A 16,046-nucleotide genomic window follows, 5' to 3' on the forward strand; every position below is an offset into this window, starting at 1 on the left:
GGTAGCTTCCTTGGGGTTTCCTGCCAAGCAATCGTTTTTGTTTTGTGACCCCACTACTAGTCTGCTGTTATCAATCATGAAGAATTCATACTAGAGTTTGTCCCGGAACCTTCGTGCACAGGCTGCACACGTTACCATTGGTGCATGATATTGTCCCCCCCTCCCCTGCAGAGTCTGCAGGAATGGTAACGTTGTTCAAAAGTGCCAGATACTTCCTAGCCCTATTATTCCTTTGTTTCGGAACCCTTTCCAATGCCTGGCACCCCACCATCGTGATTTCTGTGGATTCGTACTAGACTTAAGTAATAATCCTCAAAACCTTTTAACTGGTATTGCTATATGTAGTATGTTTGTCTTCTTTTTGCTAGTACGATTGTTGAATTCAATCGATCGTCACTACATAGCAGTGGTATTAACAACTGCACTTACACAGTCGTTTTTGTCTTTGCGTTCTTCCTTTAAATGTGCATGGGCCTCAGTTGGCTGGCCTCATAATCCATCTCGTATGGCCATGCGCTTTCATAACAGCTTATTATATTCTGCTCAGTCAGCTCACTGGATTTTTAGCCTGCGGGGAATACATCCCCTTACCGATCGACGAATCACGCGTGTCTTCGTGAGGTACTTCGTCACCTTCAGGCCCCACACTGACTGCCGGGGTTACTGTTTTTCATGCCGCTGGAGGAGGCTCCACATATCTCACAGTCGGAACGTAGCTTTAGTGGGCGAACACAACGTGGGTCTGTTCGGTGTGGTTTGCAAAAGTCAACTAATGAACTCTCTTGTGTACAAGGTCTTCTTGGCGGACCATTCTCTACAACTGTTATTCGCTTCCTGAGCAACGTTTGCGCCCTGAGACCAGAAGTATGGAAATGTGACCGACATAAACCTCGGTACGGGGATTGGCGTGCCTTGGCATGGGCTCTCATCATCAGTTCCATCGGTATTCTCGTATGTGACTCTCCCGATCCGAGGCATGGCATCGTCATATCACAATGTTAGGTTCGTTCGGGGAACCATGTCCTAGCATTCCTGCGGTTTTCAAGGCTTCCTCGCTACAGCAGAGGTGTACTTCTACCTTTTGGATGCCCTACCTTTGGTTATTGCCAACTTAGTTTACGTTCCTCTACTGGCCAGGTGGATTCATCCGCACTAACGCTGAACAGAGTGTCAGTCAGCCCAAACGATCTAGGATTTACCTATCGGTACAGAAACAGTGAATTAAGCAACGTTAGGCTTCATATGTAACATGGAACCCGTTTAGCCGGAACATCCGCCAACGCTGTCCAGGATGGTAGATGGTATTTAGTCCTGCGTCCCTCGTGTTCATGTTCTACTAGGGCTTGTTCTGAGAGGTGAGTATAAGGGTATATGCAGTCTAAACAATGCTTTCAGATCAGGTACAGATTCTGCTGAAAGTCTCGGGTGCTCCTACTTCAATGCCATAGGCAGCACACGCCTACCTCTCGCGCAGCAGCCGATCACAGAGCTCCGCTCATTACGTGCAACGTGCGATAGATAATCACGCCGACGCGGAGTTGAAAGGTTCCAGACCTGACGCGGTGACCAGTTCAGATAAGAATCCGCAAACTCGACGAACCGCTCACCCCGGAAGCATGCCGTTCAGAGACCTTCCAAGAAAGCAGCCAAACCTCCCTGAGTGTCATTTTTCTTCTGTGTCTTCTTGATCTCTTCCCTCTGTCGGTCACGGGAAAGCATTTCACGCAGGGTCTGTGCTTTCTTTTCCTGACTTTTCCTTGACCGGGGAGGAAGCGAGTGTTCGATTGGAGTGGGTAGCGTCGAGGTTTGCGGAGATGGAATCTCTTGCTTGGAAGGGAGGTCGCACTTATCCAGTGAAGCATCGGTTATTGCACTATCTGGAGCTCTTTTCAAGGGGAGTGGGGATGGCGCAGCATCTGATTGAGTGATGGCTGTCGTATCGAGACATGGGACAAGAGTGTTGGTAGTAAGTCCGCACGTATGACAGACCCTCCTGTACACTCTCTTGGGATATCCCGTCCGCTTCTTCTTTTTGTTGCGTCTCAAAACGAAGGTGGAACCCTGTCCGTCAAATGCGTACGCCCCGCAGTATGAACAGTGTGTACTGCTTAGATTACCAGCTGTTTCAGGGTGAAGATTTTGAAATCTGGCGACATGCAAGGCTGCAAGAGACGGAGATATGGAAAGCAAAGTACAAGGCGTGCTCATTCGATACCTCTCCGTGGCATAGTCAGAGGTGTTCATGGTATGAGACGGAATATGTGGGTAACCAAATTTAGCAAGAGGCAACGAGTACTGGCTTTCAAGTTTTTGACCCCCATGGCAAAGTCACTACGTTCAAAGGTGAAGCGGGCATTTCGCACTAAAAAACGCACAGAAGGCGTATACGCGGCAACGGACGCCGCTCGTCTCAACAGGTTAAATGCTAAACTCGCTGGTGTTATCAACAAGCAGCATAAGGAAGGCAGTGAGGTCGATGATGGTCTCGAAACATCAAAACTAGATGGCCAAGGTTCGTGGATTTATCAGCCCGATCCACACCTCCACACTTGTTGCCTCGAAAAACTGTTACTGATATTTGTCTCCTCAAGGTAACCCAGCACTCTGTGCTACACCTCATGGAGGTATGTTGGAAGATGCTGTTATTTTATTGTCCTTATCGATTTCTTTCAAGATACGATGGATCTGGACGGGTCAGAACAGGCACAAACGAATCCAGAGGCATCTAATCATGTTTCCACTCACGGTCCCCGTGGTTCACGGCGGGAAGAATGGCGGAAATCAAAGGGAATGGATCCCGTACCAAAACGAAAGGGCATGAATCGCCAGGGGGAGTTGGCAGCACGGAGGAGAGCCGGGAGACCTTCACGGCGGAGATGACCTTCCAAATTTCAAGTCTGAAATTCTGAATATCCAGAAGTGTCTTCGCCCCCCTTGGTCGACATTCACTCCATAGCATCACCCCAAACCCAGAACGAGCGTGCGGTACCTAATTCTCGGGCTTTGACACAATTCTGTCTTCGTACATACCAAGCCTTCGTATAAGTAACACCTGTACCCAACGAAGTGATGGAGCCGTCGAACCTACGGCTTGATCACATCCTCATCGTCTTGGAATGGAAAATGACATGTGTACGAAGTCAACGGACTCAACTACTACTACACCACACAACCACTTTTCCATCTGCTCCTGCACTCACAAGCCATGGTTGCTTGTTTGCCCATTTGACCTGCAGGACGCCAAGCCCGTCATTGACGTCGTGGCCACGAAGAATTTTTAGAGGTACAATTAGCGGATCAGTTGTGAGATCATTGTATACTCGGCTGTGGAAAACCTGAATGGAGCCATCATCCGAAGAAGAGGCGAAAAGGGGGTATGTTGGGTGGAAGTGTAGTGAACGGATGGCTCGGCTGTGGTATCTAAGTGCCAGCTTTATAATCTACCCTTGTCGCAAAAATGTAACGAGGGCACTCACCGTAAGATTTTGTAAGGCTTTTCGCTCAACTCCAGATCAAACCAGCAGAGCTTTCTGTCGTATCCGCCAACGATAACATGATCACCAGAAGGATGAATATCCATGGAAGATATCCACTTTATCCCAGGCATCAGCGTTTTGATCAACTTCTGTTGCATTAAGTCGTACAGCCGGACATATTGCTGTGTCTGAAAGGGACGTGCTTAAGAAGGCACGTGCGCGAGGATCCGTAAACTTACAGCAACAAAGAAATGCGGCTTAATGGGGTGGAACAAAACGAGTTGAATGGTGCCTTTAATTTTTTTGAAGGGGGCCTGAGAATGTCTACGGGACACCTGGTGAATCCATACTTGGCTTTCGTTACTAGCTGGAGATGGGGGACGATAAACAAGACAAAAAACCAGTGACAAAAGGAGGTACGCACAGACTGATGCCAAATAATCCCCTCTACGATGCCATGTTATTTGTTTCGACAGGCCTGATATAGCCGGGAGCGTGATGGTCAATATTATATCATCTTCTGCCCGAGAGGTAGATGCCCACTTGATGGGCGATGTTGTCGGAGGAGGTAGAGGAGCAGGTGTAAGTGCATTTTGTGTCGATGAAAGAACCGCACTAGGAAGGTTTGGTGGCACGATGAAAAGTAACTTGTCCTCCCTAGAAACGTTAGCTTAGGATCACAGGGCTTCTGGTCGACCAACACGTACACGCTGACAACAAAATAACTGACATCTGTTCGGGGACACCACTCAATAGCACCGATCTTGCTGTCCTAACACCCATCGTTTCACCTCGCGGCCAACGATGACTTCCCAAAGGTATACAACACCAGTTTCGTCGCCGCTGACCACCCACGCTCCATCTGGGCTCACGCTTACACACCTTACTCTACTGCCAGGATGTATAACTTTGAGACTTTGATATGTCGGGAATGGTCGTAAGCTACTGGGACTCGGTAGCTTAGGTAGAAGGCTGTTAGGGTCGATGTTGAGTTTCTTCCTTTGCACGCGTGGGGCGAGATATAAATCCAGCTGTCTGCTGAAGCGATCCTTGATAAATCGTTCATATCCAGGTACCAGTCGCAGCGCCGCGTATTTTTGAGGAATGAAGTCGCGCTCGCGATCCTCTGGTTCAGCGTTTTCCCATTCTTTGCGCTCTGCCTCTGTAGGAAGGTACTCTTCTGGCGGATTGTAAGACTCGGCGTGAGTGGGTGGCGGCAGCTTTGGCGCAGGGAGAGGCGGAGGTTGATTCGACGCAGGTTCATTCCAAATAGCATAGAACTGTGGTGTATTCTGCGCAGTTTTGGGCTTGGAGCCTACAATTCGGCCTTGACGTATGGCACGGACGATCTTCATGATCTGTAACAACCGATAGGTATGCTCAAAATGATGGCTACAAGACCAGAAATACCTTTTGTTTTTCCCACTTACTGGGAAGCCACCTGCGCTTGGGCTCAGGTGCGGCAGATAGGGGCATGATTTCTTCCTTTCCCTTCCCAGTGAACCACTCCACTGTGGGTTCATAAGGATCATAGGCAGCATCGGGGTTCTCGCCCAGTTGTAGCCTGTGAATGATTTCCAACTCTTCGGCTGTCAAGGGCTTGTTCATTTGCGTGTTCTTATCAAATGCAGAGGTCCTGGGCCAGATATCAGTTGAGGAAGAGCTTTTCCGGATGTACGTACCAGGAAGCTGGGTCTTCCATCGTCTCGAGGAATTTGTCTAGCTCATCCCCCTTAGCGGGTCGGAGGATCCGTTTTCCATTGATGTCGTAGCCTATGTGCGGAAGATCATCGTACCAATGCAAGGGGATGTTGCCAATGCGGTTGGGGTCCTAAATAACGCCGTCATGAGTACGACGTACGAGAACGGGCCATAAGCGTACCCACGTCCTCAATAGAAGAATCCGATTCGTAGTCTGGCTCAATCTCTGGGTATACGCGTTTTGGTCGTCCTGTAATGTTCGAAATAGTGGACTTGACTTTGGGGAATATATGAATGGCAGAATCTGAGCCAGAATCCCCTTCTTCGGACGGGTCCTCATCTTCCTCACTCTCGTCCTCCTCCTCTTCCTCGCTCACTTCATCCTCTTCGTCCTCCTCCGACTCTTCACTTCCCACCTCGCTGTCACTTCCCGTGTCAATCTCCGGAAAGTCTTCAACTTCATGGTCGGTGTCCGCGTCCTGATCGTCATCTCCGCCTCCCTCGTCGTCGCTCACCATGTCCAAATTTACCGCGTCACTGAAGGCAGGCTTCGTTTCCACCTCCAGTTCACGCACTTTCCTCTTGTTCCGCCTCGACTTGTCCTCCGTTATTGCCATGTTGTTTGATACCTAGTGGTACCAAAGAAAAATTGGTAGTTCTGCCGAACTGACATAAGCACGGACTTCAAGTGCAGTCACTCAGAAAGTTGCACGCCTTCATGAACAGGACACACATCAAACAATACAATTCTCGACGGTGAACACGAGAGTGAGCATCGAAATGATTTTTATCACGTAGGTGAAGGAAGATCAACTTCCCATTGCACCTGAACGCCCAATCTGCCTACTTCTACAACTAACGGTTCACAAAAAGAACGTACGGTCAAGAGACGAGACAGGTCGGTTGAAAGTAGACCAGAGGACTGCGGTGGTAACACAGGTCCGTTGGATAAAGTTTGAAGGGTGGTAAGGGTGAAAAATGACGTGGGTACACGTGTCCATTATTTGGGTCGTGCCTCCGATGGTCTGCTACCAGCAGTCGGAGCGCCGAACAGATAGGTTGCTTGAAGCGACAAGGAATGGAAGGCATGAATCGAAAGCGTTAGAGAAAGAAAAAATCGAAAGAAAAAGCTTGTTGGTTGCGACCTTCGCAGTTTTCGTGATGCTCTCAGTAAACCTCGATCGAACTCCCGGCGCTCACGCGCATCCATGAGCACATTGAGTCCACCAATGGCCCTACGCCTGATCCTACTGGCAAAGTTTTTCGGACCAAGTTCATCAGCGCCAGAGGGCGGTCCACGAGGTTGCCTAATGGGCTGACTAACGAGTCTCTGTGGCGGCGCCAATGGGAGGCTGGGAACGACGGAAGGCGCGGGACGACCAACCCCAAGCCCTTCATACAACTTCTTCGTGGCTTCCTCGCGGGGAGAAAGGAATGCGATATCGTGGGAAGACGAAGGCGTCAAAGGGATCGACAAGGAAGCCGAACTTGCTGGGGACACTGTATCCTCATGCTCCGAATCGATGGTAACGGTGGGAACACCGCGGGCACCGGTGGATATGAAACTCAACGGGCGCGGCCGGAGCTTGCCAAGCGAACTGCCAGCAGGAGGCGGTGAGAGGCGCTCACCAGGCGGGGGAGTAACTTTGACTTGGAGTGAAGCAGTAGAAGTAGTCCGTAAACCACTGAGTACGGAATTGGTCGTGCTCCCGCGTCTCCAGGAAGTGGCAGTATCAGACTTGGAAGGCGCGTTCTCTTCGTCGGCAGCATCACTCAGAGGTGGTGAGCTCCTGTAGGACGCGGCTCGGTGAACGAAAGTCTGCCTGGGGGGTGAACAGCTCTCGGGAACTTCTGGTGCCGATGGGAATGCAATCGTACTGGCAGTGGGCCTAGAGCCATATCGCCCGCCAGCAGTGGCGGTCATCGGGACTTTCTCTTGAGGGGAAGTACCACTTATCCCTAACTGAGCCTTCAGCAGTTCAGCCTGGCAAGGGCGACGAGCTGGAGGGTTAGGGCCAATGTCAAAGCTGGAAATGGTGGGGGCGGCCGAGCTCAGGCCGGAGGCGCCACGCTTGGCTTGCTGGCGGAGAGCCTCTGCTAAGACAACGGCCTGTACCTGATGGTTGCGCTGCATCTGGGCGTTCTGGGAATTATGTGAGTAATGGTCCCAGTTTCAGGAGAAACGGCTGACCTGCAGGCGCAGTATTTCGAGTTGCATCAGCTGCATTTGTTGGTATGCATGAAGCTGTGCGTCGGCGGAAGAAACCGGCTGATGGACTTCCTGGGAGTAAGCCGGGCTGAACGGAACGCTGTTCGGGTTCAGACCCTTCTGACTGGCAAGTCGCTGCCGCACAAATCCATTATTCGAACCGTCGAGTGCGCGGGTGAACGGGCCGGCGCCAGAAAGACCATTGTTATTGTGGATGTGAAGCTGCTGAGTGAAAAGCTCGCCCACTTGGTCAAGGTCCTCCTCGTCGAAAGGGGACTGGTGACCAGAGGTGGATGCAAAGCGAGGGATGTTGAAGGAAGCGCCGGGAGCAGCGGTGTGGGGGGCACTCATGGAGGTAGAGCGCACACCGCCAGTACGAAGGCCGTTGAGGAGGGAGGCACGGTGACTGGTATGATGAGCGGTGGCCATAGCGGTATTTCAAGACGAGTGAGGTGGTAGAGAGCGATACGAGAGGAGAGCGCCTGGAAAGACAGCAATAGTAGCACACGGAGCGGGAGACAATACGATGAAATGGGCGATTAGGGTGCTTATAGGTGACAGATGATACAGCTGAAGGACGATGAGGGAGGGCCAAGGACGACAGATGGCGGACTCACTGGTGCAGCTGAGGGTGGTATATATAAAAAAAGAAAAGAAACTGAAGAAATGGATTCTGTTTTGTCTGAGGTGGACGACGTCGTGCACACCACTAGCCTTGGCCTGCGAAGGAGTATAATTACGGAGAGAAGAAAGCAGAAGATCCTCTTTTTTTTAAAAAAAAAATGTTGTTTTCTTGAAGGATTCAGAGATAAAGTCGAAACAGCTAATGGGTTTGGAGGGAGAGAAAGCAAGGGCCAAGCGCTAGTGGAAGGGCGACGACGCCTGAAAACGATCAAGACTGGGTGGCTGTCCGGTTCCGAGTTACAGCCTCGAACTACGCTACAATCACATCTTATTACGGGGCCACGTGTAAATCCTTTTGTCTCCTGTCCTGTTCAGAGGTTCTTTTTCGCACTGGCCCTGACACGTGCATCAAATGCTGCACTCCGTATGACAGTGTGTGCGGTGTGAAACGGATTCAGCATCGTCTGCAACCACCTCGTCGATCACCTGGCCTGCCCGATGGATGGCACTGCTCACCTTCACGTAGAGCTCCCACACATCGTGGAAGAACGCCCGGATCCCCTCATCGTTCTTCGCTTGATCATGCAGCAGTACGAATTTCACATCTGCAGGCGTACCAACCTCCCTCAGCTTTGAAACCACATCAAGCACCACACTTACTGCCAGGCGTGACGAATGCAGACACCGTCCACTCGTTGAATTTGTCCACAGACTTTAGATACCTGTCATGTCACCATTTCATAGATCTCATTCATTCGTGAAGCAGGGCACTCATACATCGCATTTTCTCTCCGCATCACATCTTCGATGTTATCAAGGCTGGCATTGGCAATCATCTGCACCACATGCCGGTCTTGTCCTCCTCCCATCTTCACACCCCCTCCAGGCACATGGTGCGACTGCGTGGCACTTGATGCTCCAGATAGCGCAGTAAGCGTCCCTGCGAATGCAGACGTAGACCACGTTGGTAGATTCGACGCCAATGGATATGATGTCGATTGAGCTGGCTTGCTAGAGTAATGCGTCAAGCTGTAGATTGGCGTGTCTGACGGCGACAGCAGGAATAGATGGTGCGACATGGTCCCAGTAGTGCCTTTGCAATAATGGTGTTTGCGAAGCAAGTAAGGTCGACGACACGGCGACCGTGGCAAGGCCCCCTGTGTCTCGCCACCTCACACACCATGCCAGTCACCACGATGGCCAACATCGCCATCTTACTGTCCAAGCGAGCTCCTATCGGTCGTCGACCGTGCGGTATTCGTTTCTTTGAGCCCAGTTTCCGTCCACTCAATGGAAAATGCTCACTCAACTTCCCTGTGGAAGTCTTCCGCAAGCCCTTACTCAACTCCACCGTGGTGGCTGGCAGTGTCATTTTATCAAAACCTCTCCAGGGCATTCTTCAATTCGCCCGAACAAGGGCTTTGAACGCGACTCACAGAGACGGTCTCCGGCCCAACCGCGGCAGCTCTTCCGGATGGGGTAGACCTCCACCTCGTCGGGATTGGCTTGGCTCGCTAGACAGCAATGTCATATTCTACGGCATAATCGCCATCAATGTTGGTGTATACCTTGCGTGGCAGAGTGCCATCTCTAGCTATGTACGTGTTTTCACTCCCTAGCATCTCTTGGTGATCAGTTACCACTGTGTTTTTCTTGCACTAGCGGGTGATGGGTGATGCAACCCCGTTGATGTTTCTGAGGAATAATTTCCTTGTAGACATACGCAACATATCCGCGGGGCGTATGTCAGTTACCCATTGGCTTCCATGAATTACCGTTCCCTTACCGATTGCACAGCTGGACACTTCTCACTGCCTGTTTCTCGCACAAGGATACCTCACATGCGTTATTTAATGGGTTGACCTTTTACTTCATGGCACCGGCGGTCATGCGGCTGTTAGGGAACAAACGATTCCTTGTCCTTTACTTCCTGGGTTTGCATTTTGACCGTCGACCGCCGAGATCGCGTTTACCGATGCGCTGAGCAGGTGGCATATCTTCAAGCTTCGCTAGTTTAGCGTGGAATACCTTCGTTAGACATGAACCCGTCTCCTCTCATGGTGCAAGTGGTATGTCACCATTTTCATACTATCTATCTGTGTTTAATATCTTTGCGACGTTCACGCTAGGTGCAATTATGGCTACCCTTGCGTTGTATGCATGTGCATTCCCTAACAACACCTTTTTAATTTTCTTCGTCATCCCCTGCCCGGCGTGGGTGTTCCTTCCTGGTATCCTTCTTTACGATGGATGGCGCAGTATTTCGGACAAGGTGCGTATTCTTTGGCCAGGATGATATCTGAGACTGTGACTGAAATTAAATGATGTACAGCGCACTACGACGGATTCGGCTGGGCACGTCGGTGGGTTGCTTACGGGCATTGGGTACTACGTCTGGAGATTTGCCCTTCGGCGATGAACCAGAAAAACAGAAAGCAATCTTTACCATTTCAGGTCGTTTTCATCTATTACGGAACAAATGGGTGGAAATGGTATCTAAAAACATGCAGGCAAGAACATGAAGGTTTCCAATCACATTACAAGGATGTAGTGGTAATCGGCAGGACTGACATAGGTGGGTATATTGCGAGTGATATGGGCGAACGAGGAGAGGAATACAAATAGACAAGCATAAAAAACGAAAACTGGAGGATGGCAAGCGCTAGTGAAACATGCCCGCGTCATTCCTTGCCCTGTCCTCCTCGCGGCGTATTCATCAACTTGTCAAGCCTTCCCATTTGTCCTTCGAGCTTCGTCATTCCTGCACCTCCCCCCGACGTCACAGCGAAATCGAGCCCCCGAGCACCATGCTTCTCAAAGTAGTAAGTCAGGAGGTTCTTCTTGTTGTCATCGAGCCCGTCGAGGAGCGCAAATAGATGTCCCTCATCCCGCAAGACCAACTGCGCAGCAATTATAGCAGCATATGCAGCTTCGCGTGCGACGAGCGTCGAGACATCATTTAGCGCCTGAGAGAAAGTAAACGTCCATCAGCAGTTCGTAATGGCCTAAATGAGGGAGCGTACAGCAATGAATGTTTGCTTGAGCCTTGGCAGTTCTTCCTCCAAGACCTCCGCAGGTAGCCGAAGAATGAATTTTCCGAGCGCGATCAAACCGAACGCATGTGACCCAGCCTTAACCGAAGGGTCTGACGCCGGTTCCGCAAGAAAAGATCGTAGACTGCTGTGCATTGTCGTAAGACCGTAGACAGGTTCAATACGCGCCGCGAGAGCATCACGGATAGTCTTTGTGGCTTCGAGTACCTGACATCATCAGTACTCTGAAGCGGTGTGCGGATCCTACTTACTTCCGCCGTGTTAGAGTAACGCACTCTGAATAATGCAGCGAACAGATCTGATTCCCGGCCGTCTAAGAGGGCTGCCTGATTTCCAATCAACTCCCAAACAACGACCAAAGCGTATTCAAGGAGTTGACCGTCCTAGAAAAGGGTGGAAGGGGAAGTTCGAGCGATTAAACAAAATATACCCACCTTGGATGGCTGCAAGAATTTCATTAGGCTATCAAACAGACGCTCGAAGTTCTTGTCCTTTTTCCACATATCGGGGATCAGCGGCGGCAGAGAACGAGTCACTGCAAGGAATGGGGATGTGGCTGAAGGTAGGCCAAGACCGGGACTCAAAGGCGAGGCAGAATCTGGTGGGATGGGATTGTTCGTACACACCAGGGACAACTTTTGAAGAACACGTATGTCAGCATCGCCTTTCTCGAGCGCAATAATATATTCGTGAAGCTCTTGTAATCTATCTTCGATTTCAACTCCCCTCAACGGCGTGCCATGATCAATCGCTGTGCATCGCAGAATCAGAATATACACCAAGCACGTGACAAACTAGAACTGACTAGATGCTCTCTTCAACCACCAACCACTTTCATGAGATTGATCCTTTAAAGGTTTAATCAGAGGGTCAGCTGGTTTGTTGCCATTGATTGGGCTGTTTTTAAACAGAGCTGCCTGACGGAAGATGGCGGCATTGTGGCTATCAGGTGTCATTGGAGGCGCAAGGCTCTTCTGCGTGGCCGGTACAGCTGGCCTCCCCAGGTTCTGTGCGATGGTGCCACTTCCAAGCAATAATGATGCCGGGATCACAGGGTGCCTATCAACCTCTTCCTCAGAATCAGTCAACTCCAGAAGTCGCTCAGCGGCACTCTGCGCCTGTTCCGCGCGAGCCCGGAGAGCATCTTCCACAGGTGGATGTTCGTTCGGCTTCCCGGGTGAATCAGAAAGTGTGTTAGACACCGTGTTCGGCGTCGAAACCCCTGAAAACGACGGTTCACGGGAAGCCGCACGCTGTGTAGGGGGAAACATCTTATACGGCGTAGAGAAAGATATTAAGTTGTCGGAATCTCCCATGTCCGAATCGCTATCATCTGGGATAGGTATATTAACGGGCATGAGGAGAGACTCTTCGTCGTCAATACTATGCGCAGCAGGTGGTTCTTGGACGGGAACTGGAACGACACCCATCCGAGCAACTGGATGACTAGGTACACTTGAATCGTGAGGTCTGTGTAGGCGTGGCTGCGTGACCCGACGCACGGCAGAGTTGCGGCCTGGAGGCGACACAGGTACAAGAGGAGATGAAGTGCGGCGACGCGTTGCGTCGGTAGGACTCGTTGGCATGGAATCCGAAGGTGGATAAGAATGGACTACAAAAGTGGATGCCGACGCGCTAACAGACCTTAGCGTGCCCGCGTTGTGAGATAAAACGCGGGACCTCGGATGTGTTGGGTGCGACAGAGATGAACGAGGAGATGTGACTGGTCGAGGTGCCGGTGAAGGCGAGCTCCTTCCATCAGAAGATTTAGGGGTTGGACTGCTCGGTGAAGCCACCTTCCTCTTCGCAGGTGGCGAAGTAGCTTGCGTCGAGTGTGATGAAGAGGTCGCCTGATGTCTGAGAGTAGGCGGCGAGGTCGGTATCGCTTTCGACTTCGATTTTGCACGACTGGCAGCAATAGCCGCCGCTACACTGCTCTTCTTTGTGGCTGGGGTGGTCGGCGGAAGTACAGCAACAGTCTCAGGGTCTGGACAGGCCTTCTCGAGCTGCTTGCGGGCTGTAGCGTCCAGTGACTCTAGAATTATCAAGGCCTTCTCATGCCAAACCCCGTTGAAGGCCCAAAAAAGTCCACGAGCACTCTCTCGAACGCCGGGGTTAGGATCCGCAAGTGCTTTCCTAAGAGACTTTTCTATAATATCTAGTCCGCCCGCAGATTCAATGTACGACTTTGAACGGAGACCATGAACCTGGATGTAGTCCTTGATGTGACCTACCGCATAAACTCGTGTCTGTACGTTCTTGTCTTGTAGCGTACTGGAAAGTAGAGGAAGAAGAGTGCGAGGGTGTGGCGAAGCATATTGGACGACCGCCGCGAGGGTTTGCTGTGATTGTTGAGCGATGATCTTCTTCGTAAAACCTGCCATTCGGACAAGGTTGACGACGATAGTTTCATAGAACGGATCGATTCCCGTTTTAAGGGAGAGAGCAAGCTCTGCGTAAAGTGAACATGTGTTGGCAGCTACAGTTGTCCTCAAACTCGCAAGCTGAACAAATCACGAGTCCCCATCAGCAACATCCTAAGAAAGAAAGGACGGGCCCACAGTTTTCATAGAGTTCTGTATGAATCCGTCCTTGAGGCACTGCAAGAAGACCTCTGGGTATCTTGTGTGGACATCTCCCTTGAGCATCCCCCGCACTCGCTGTATTGCACGCTCACGTGCGGCCCAGTTGTGTTCAGTTTCTCTACCCTGATGAAAATATTCATCGCGAGGTATAGCAAATTTATAATTTTTCCCACCTCGAAAGGCTTGGTCATAGCGGAAAATTCATTCTCTAAATCCCTACTCGATGCTATCTGTGTATGGATCAGGATAGTTAAAACATGACAAAGCGGCACTACCCACGAAGGCAGGTTCTACCGCTGCTGCATTAGGGCTCATCGATTCATTCGAAGGTTGAGAGAGAGTTGGTGAAACTACCATTGCTGCTCGACTTGCAGGCCGTGAAGCCTCCCTTGCGCTCCCGTGACTCACCGAACGGGCCATGGGTGCAGCGACACTAGGATCGCCCGACGAAACTGTAACTGTGGGACGCCTGTTTTGCAACGTTAGATTGGATGGAGCAGGCTCTTTCCGAAGAGGTTCCATGTAATCGGAATATTCGCTTTGCGGTGTACTCGCGCCTGTGTTCCGCGTACTGTTCATCAGCTTCGAAAGAACACTATCCACGATCGTTTTGCGGACGTTTTTCTTTGCCATCTCTTTTTTGAGGTCTGCTCGTGCAGCGTCTGTCACACCTGGGCCAGTGAAGAGCTCGGTGACGGCCGGAATTGCACAGGCACGAACATTGCTGTCGGTATCCTCCAGAGAGTCCACAAGCAGCGACAGATATGGCCGTATAGGAAAGTTTGGGTGACTGCGACGAATGTGGGCGAGGACGAGGATTGCCTGCGAGAATATCATCAATCCGTCTGCCTAAGCAACTCGTAAAGAAGGAATTACCTGCTCCCGAACTCTCCAGACCTTGCTGCTCAATCCGTTCTCCTTCAAAAGCCTTTCAAACATTGCAATGGGTGTTTCAGCTGTCTTTAAGGTGACAAGTCTCGATCCTGACGGTGAGCAGCGGAATGCGAATCCGCCGATCATGACGAGCGTTTCGCGCGCCTTGTCTCGAGCCTTTTCGCGGCTATCCCCCAGTCGCTCAATGACACCAGGGGATGGAAGGAATGCACTCATGACATGCCGCAGGGTAACCACGTCAATGGCCGAACCCGAGGCAGACGACGTGGACAAAGAGGGAGAAAACGGCCGAGCACGAGTACTGTTTGCCACTACAAGATTCAAGAACGGTGGCAACGCGGAAAGCGTTGCAGTAGACAGATGCTGGTTTGCGTGCCGAAGACACAACTTGAGGGTGGTGATGAGTGGTTCCGGGTCTGGGATCTTTGTCGCCGAGATTCCGTTCAGCACAGGATGCACGACTTGAACAACCCAATACCTACCTCAACCTCTGCCTCGAACTCGGCCTGTAGTTTTGTAACTGCACCGACCTTGCTATCGACATCTAGGAAGCGTGAACAATCTTGTAGCCATAGACGGGGTATGCTCACCGTTATTTTTGCATTGATTTATGAGTTTTTCGAGCCGATCGTTGCTCATGCTAGACTGTCAAAAGATGTGGTAATGAAGAGCAAACTCAAGCCAGTCTGAGCTGGGCTTTTCAATAAGTTTTGCTGACGTCCACCGACCCACACTGTGTCATGTGGCAGCCGGAGGAGTGCGACTGCACCCAAGAAAATAGCTTTTGCTAGCCTTATGTACAACCTTTCCGGGATACGTGACTAAAATACACTTTGGCCACTCTCATTGTCAGCCATAATATCCCCTTATTCCCTCACGCTTTCTTGTCTGAATGGCCAAGAGACATTCCGGGCTGAATGAAGTCCCTGATACGCTGTTTCTGGAAAGTCTCAGGATAAGGGCAGGATCAAACATAACACCGAGTCTGCTCACCAGAACTTTGAGTTCGGGGAAGCCACCTTCGGCCTTCCTGTCCCACATCAATTTTGGCGGGCCATCCTCGACATTGAGCCAGATGCGGAAGCGTCCAGCAGTGTCGTCTGCACTTAATGGCATCACAGTTACAGCCTTCAGCGTCGGGGGCGGGAAGGTCAAGAGAAGCTCAGTAGATACCCATGTCGCACGATGCAGCCTATATGATTATTATATTGACCATAAGTTCAACCTACGTCCGCGTCCCAGCTTTGAACAGGAGCATACCAGCGGCACTGTAATGAGTTATGTCAGTAGGCACACTACTTCTGGCGTTAATTCGAGCGTACTCTGTCACAAAACTCGATCGTGACAGTGGGTGCTGGGAGTGGACTTGGTGGAAGGAAGGTGGCAGGGTCGAGGAGAGCATCTTCACGCTGTTCACCCTTGTCTTTGGACTCCATCATGGAGGCCACTAGAGTTGCTGCCAGCTGATAAGATTACCGTGCGGTCATGTGATCATATCGTCGGA

At 50.9% G+C, this 16,046-nt stretch overlaps 8 protein-coding genes across 8 annotated transcripts; 2 read left to right on the forward strand and 6 right to left on the reverse strand.

Moving 5' to 3' along the window:
• Window positions 1-1,337: 1,337 nt before the first annotated feature.
• Window positions 1,338-2,374, reverse strand: F5J12DRAFT_15288 (uncharacterized protein). Its single transcript, XM_051738166.1, has one exon. It carries the CDS (start codon window positions 2,242-2,244, stop codon window positions 1,624-1,626), a length of 621 nt encoding a protein of 206 aa, XP_051605631.1. The 5' UTR covers window positions 2,245-2,374; the 3' UTR covers window positions 1,338-1,623.
• On the forward strand, window positions 2,320-2,880 carry F5J12DRAFT_887002 (uncharacterized protein; the record flags this gene model as incomplete). Its single annotated transcript, XM_051747170.1, has 3 exons — window positions 2,320-2,512; window positions 2,592-2,624; window positions 2,675-2,880. The coding sequence occupies 3 exons, from the start codon at window positions 2,320-2,322 to the stop codon at window positions 2,878-2,880; spliced, it is 432 nt and encodes a 143-aa protein (XP_051605632.1).
• Window positions 2,858-5,794, reverse strand: F5J12DRAFT_932964 (ribosome biogenesis protein ERB1; the record flags this gene model as incomplete). Its single annotated transcript, XM_051749564.1, is given in 9 exon segments — window positions 2,858-3,420; window positions 3,477-3,664; window positions 3,716-3,843; window positions 3,901-4,133; window positions 4,184-4,248; window positions 4,268-4,834; window positions 4,887-5,112; window positions 5,159-5,307; window positions 5,363-5,794. 9 exon segments carry the CDS (start codon window positions 5,792-5,794, stop codon window positions 3,150-3,152), a joined length of 2,259 nt encoding a protein of 752 aa, XP_051605633.1. The 3' UTR covers window positions 2,858-3,149.
• Window positions 5,795-5,882: 88 nt separating this feature from the next.
• F5J12DRAFT_15159 (uncharacterized protein) lies at window positions 5,883-7,910 on the reverse strand. The gene is made up of 2 exons (XM_051738162.1): window positions 7,369-7,910; window positions 5,883-7,320 (listed from the first exon to the last, which is right to left on the reverse strand). The coding sequence occupies exons 1-2, from the start codon at window positions 7,813-7,815 to the stop codon at window positions 6,178-6,180; spliced, it is 1,590 nt and encodes a 529-aa protein (XP_051605634.1). The 5' UTR covers window positions 7,816-7,910; the 3' UTR covers window positions 5,883-6,177.
• A 471-nt stretch (window positions 7,911-8,381) lies between these two features.
• F5J12DRAFT_902044 (Sedlin) lies at window positions 8,382-9,089 on the reverse strand (the record flags this gene model as incomplete). Its single annotated transcript, XM_051748243.1, has 4 exons — window positions 8,382-8,474; window positions 8,527-8,615; window positions 8,671-8,732; window positions 8,788-9,089. 4 exons carry the CDS (start codon window positions 9,087-9,089, stop codon window positions 8,382-8,384), a joined length of 546 nt encoding a protein of 181 aa, XP_051605635.1.
• A 117-nt stretch (window positions 9,090-9,206) lies between these two features.
• F5J12DRAFT_887006 (uncharacterized protein) lies at window positions 9,207-10,429 on the forward strand (the record flags this gene model as incomplete). Its single annotated transcript, XM_051747171.1, has 6 exons — window positions 9,207-9,608; window positions 9,673-9,755; window positions 9,808-9,944; window positions 9,999-10,079; window positions 10,140-10,282; window positions 10,343-10,429. The coding sequence occupies 6 exons, from the start codon at window positions 9,207-9,209 to the stop codon at window positions 10,427-10,429; spliced, it is 933 nt and encodes a 310-aa protein (XP_051605636.1).
• A 234-nt stretch (window positions 10,430-10,663) lies between these two features.
• Window positions 10,664-15,298, reverse strand: F5J12DRAFT_15124 (clasp N terminal-domain-containing protein). Its single transcript, XM_051738161.1, has 11 exons — window positions 15,133-15,298; window positions 15,025-15,086; window positions 14,525-14,965; window positions 13,928-14,470; window positions 13,822-13,878; window positions 13,625-13,771; window positions 11,869-13,567; window positions 11,498-11,814; window positions 11,315-11,446; window positions 11,034-11,270; window positions 10,664-10,976 (listed from the first exon to the last, which is right to left on the reverse strand). The coding sequence occupies exons 1-11, from the start codon at window positions 15,179-15,181 to the stop codon at window positions 10,692-10,694; spliced, it is 3,969 nt and encodes a 1,322-aa protein (XP_051605637.1). The 5' UTR covers window positions 15,182-15,298; the 3' UTR covers window positions 10,664-10,691.
• A 9-nt stretch (window positions 15,299-15,307) lies between these two features.
• F5J12DRAFT_791649 (Rdx family-domain-containing protein) lies at window positions 15,308-16,021 on the reverse strand. Its single transcript, XM_051743889.1, has 4 exons — window positions 15,865-16,021; window positions 15,803-15,810; window positions 15,536-15,734; window positions 15,308-15,482 (listed from the first exon to the last, which is right to left on the reverse strand). The coding sequence occupies exons 1-4, from the start codon at window positions 15,979-15,981 to the stop codon at window positions 15,417-15,419; spliced, it is 390 nt and encodes a 129-aa protein (XP_051605638.1). The 5' UTR covers window positions 15,982-16,021; the 3' UTR covers window positions 15,308-15,416.
• Window positions 16,022-16,046: the final 25 nt, after the last annotated feature.

This window comes from Pisolithus orientalis (genome assembly GCF_024613125.1).
Source record: "Pisolithus orientalis strain OTSU chromosome Unknown F5J12scaffold_1, whole genome shotgun sequence".
Classification (NCBI taxonomy): domain Eukaryota; kingdom Fungi; phylum Basidiomycota; class Agaricomycetes; order Boletales; family Pisolithaceae; genus Pisolithus; species Pisolithus orientalis.

Coding starts and splice junctions, on each gene's coding strand:
- F5J12DRAFT_15288 (XM_051738166.1), bottom strand. CDS start 2,244: ATGAACACCTCTGACTATGCCACGGAGAGGTATCGAATGAGCACGCCT.
- F5J12DRAFT_15159 (XM_051738162.1), bottom strand. CDS start 7,815: ATGGCCACCGCTCATCATACCAGTCACCGTGCCTCCCTCCTCAACGGC. Junction 7,321..7,368: donor TCGAAATACTGCGCCTGCAG/GTCAGCCGTTTC, acceptor CATAATTCCCAG/AACGCCCAGATGCAGCGCAA.
- F5J12DRAFT_15124 (XM_051738161.1), bottom strand. CDS start 15,181: ATGAGCAACGATCGGCTCGAAAAACTCATAAATCAATGCAAAAATAAC. Junction 13,879..13,927: donor CAGCGGTAGAACCTGCCTTC/GTGGGTAGTGCC, acceptor ATCCATACACAG/ATAGCATCGAGTAGGGATTT. Junction 13,568..13,624: donor TACAGAACTCTATGAAAACT/GTGGGCCCGTCC, acceptor TGATTTGTTCAG/CTTGCGAGTTTGAGGACAAC.
- F5J12DRAFT_791649 (XM_051743889.1), bottom strand. CDS start 15,981: ATGATGGAGTCCAAAGACAAGGGTGAACAGCGTGAAGATGCTCTCCTC. Junction 15,483..15,535: donor TCCCCGAACTCAAAGTTCTG/GTGAGCAGACTC, acceptor GAGACTTTCCAG/AAACAGCGTATCAGGGACTT.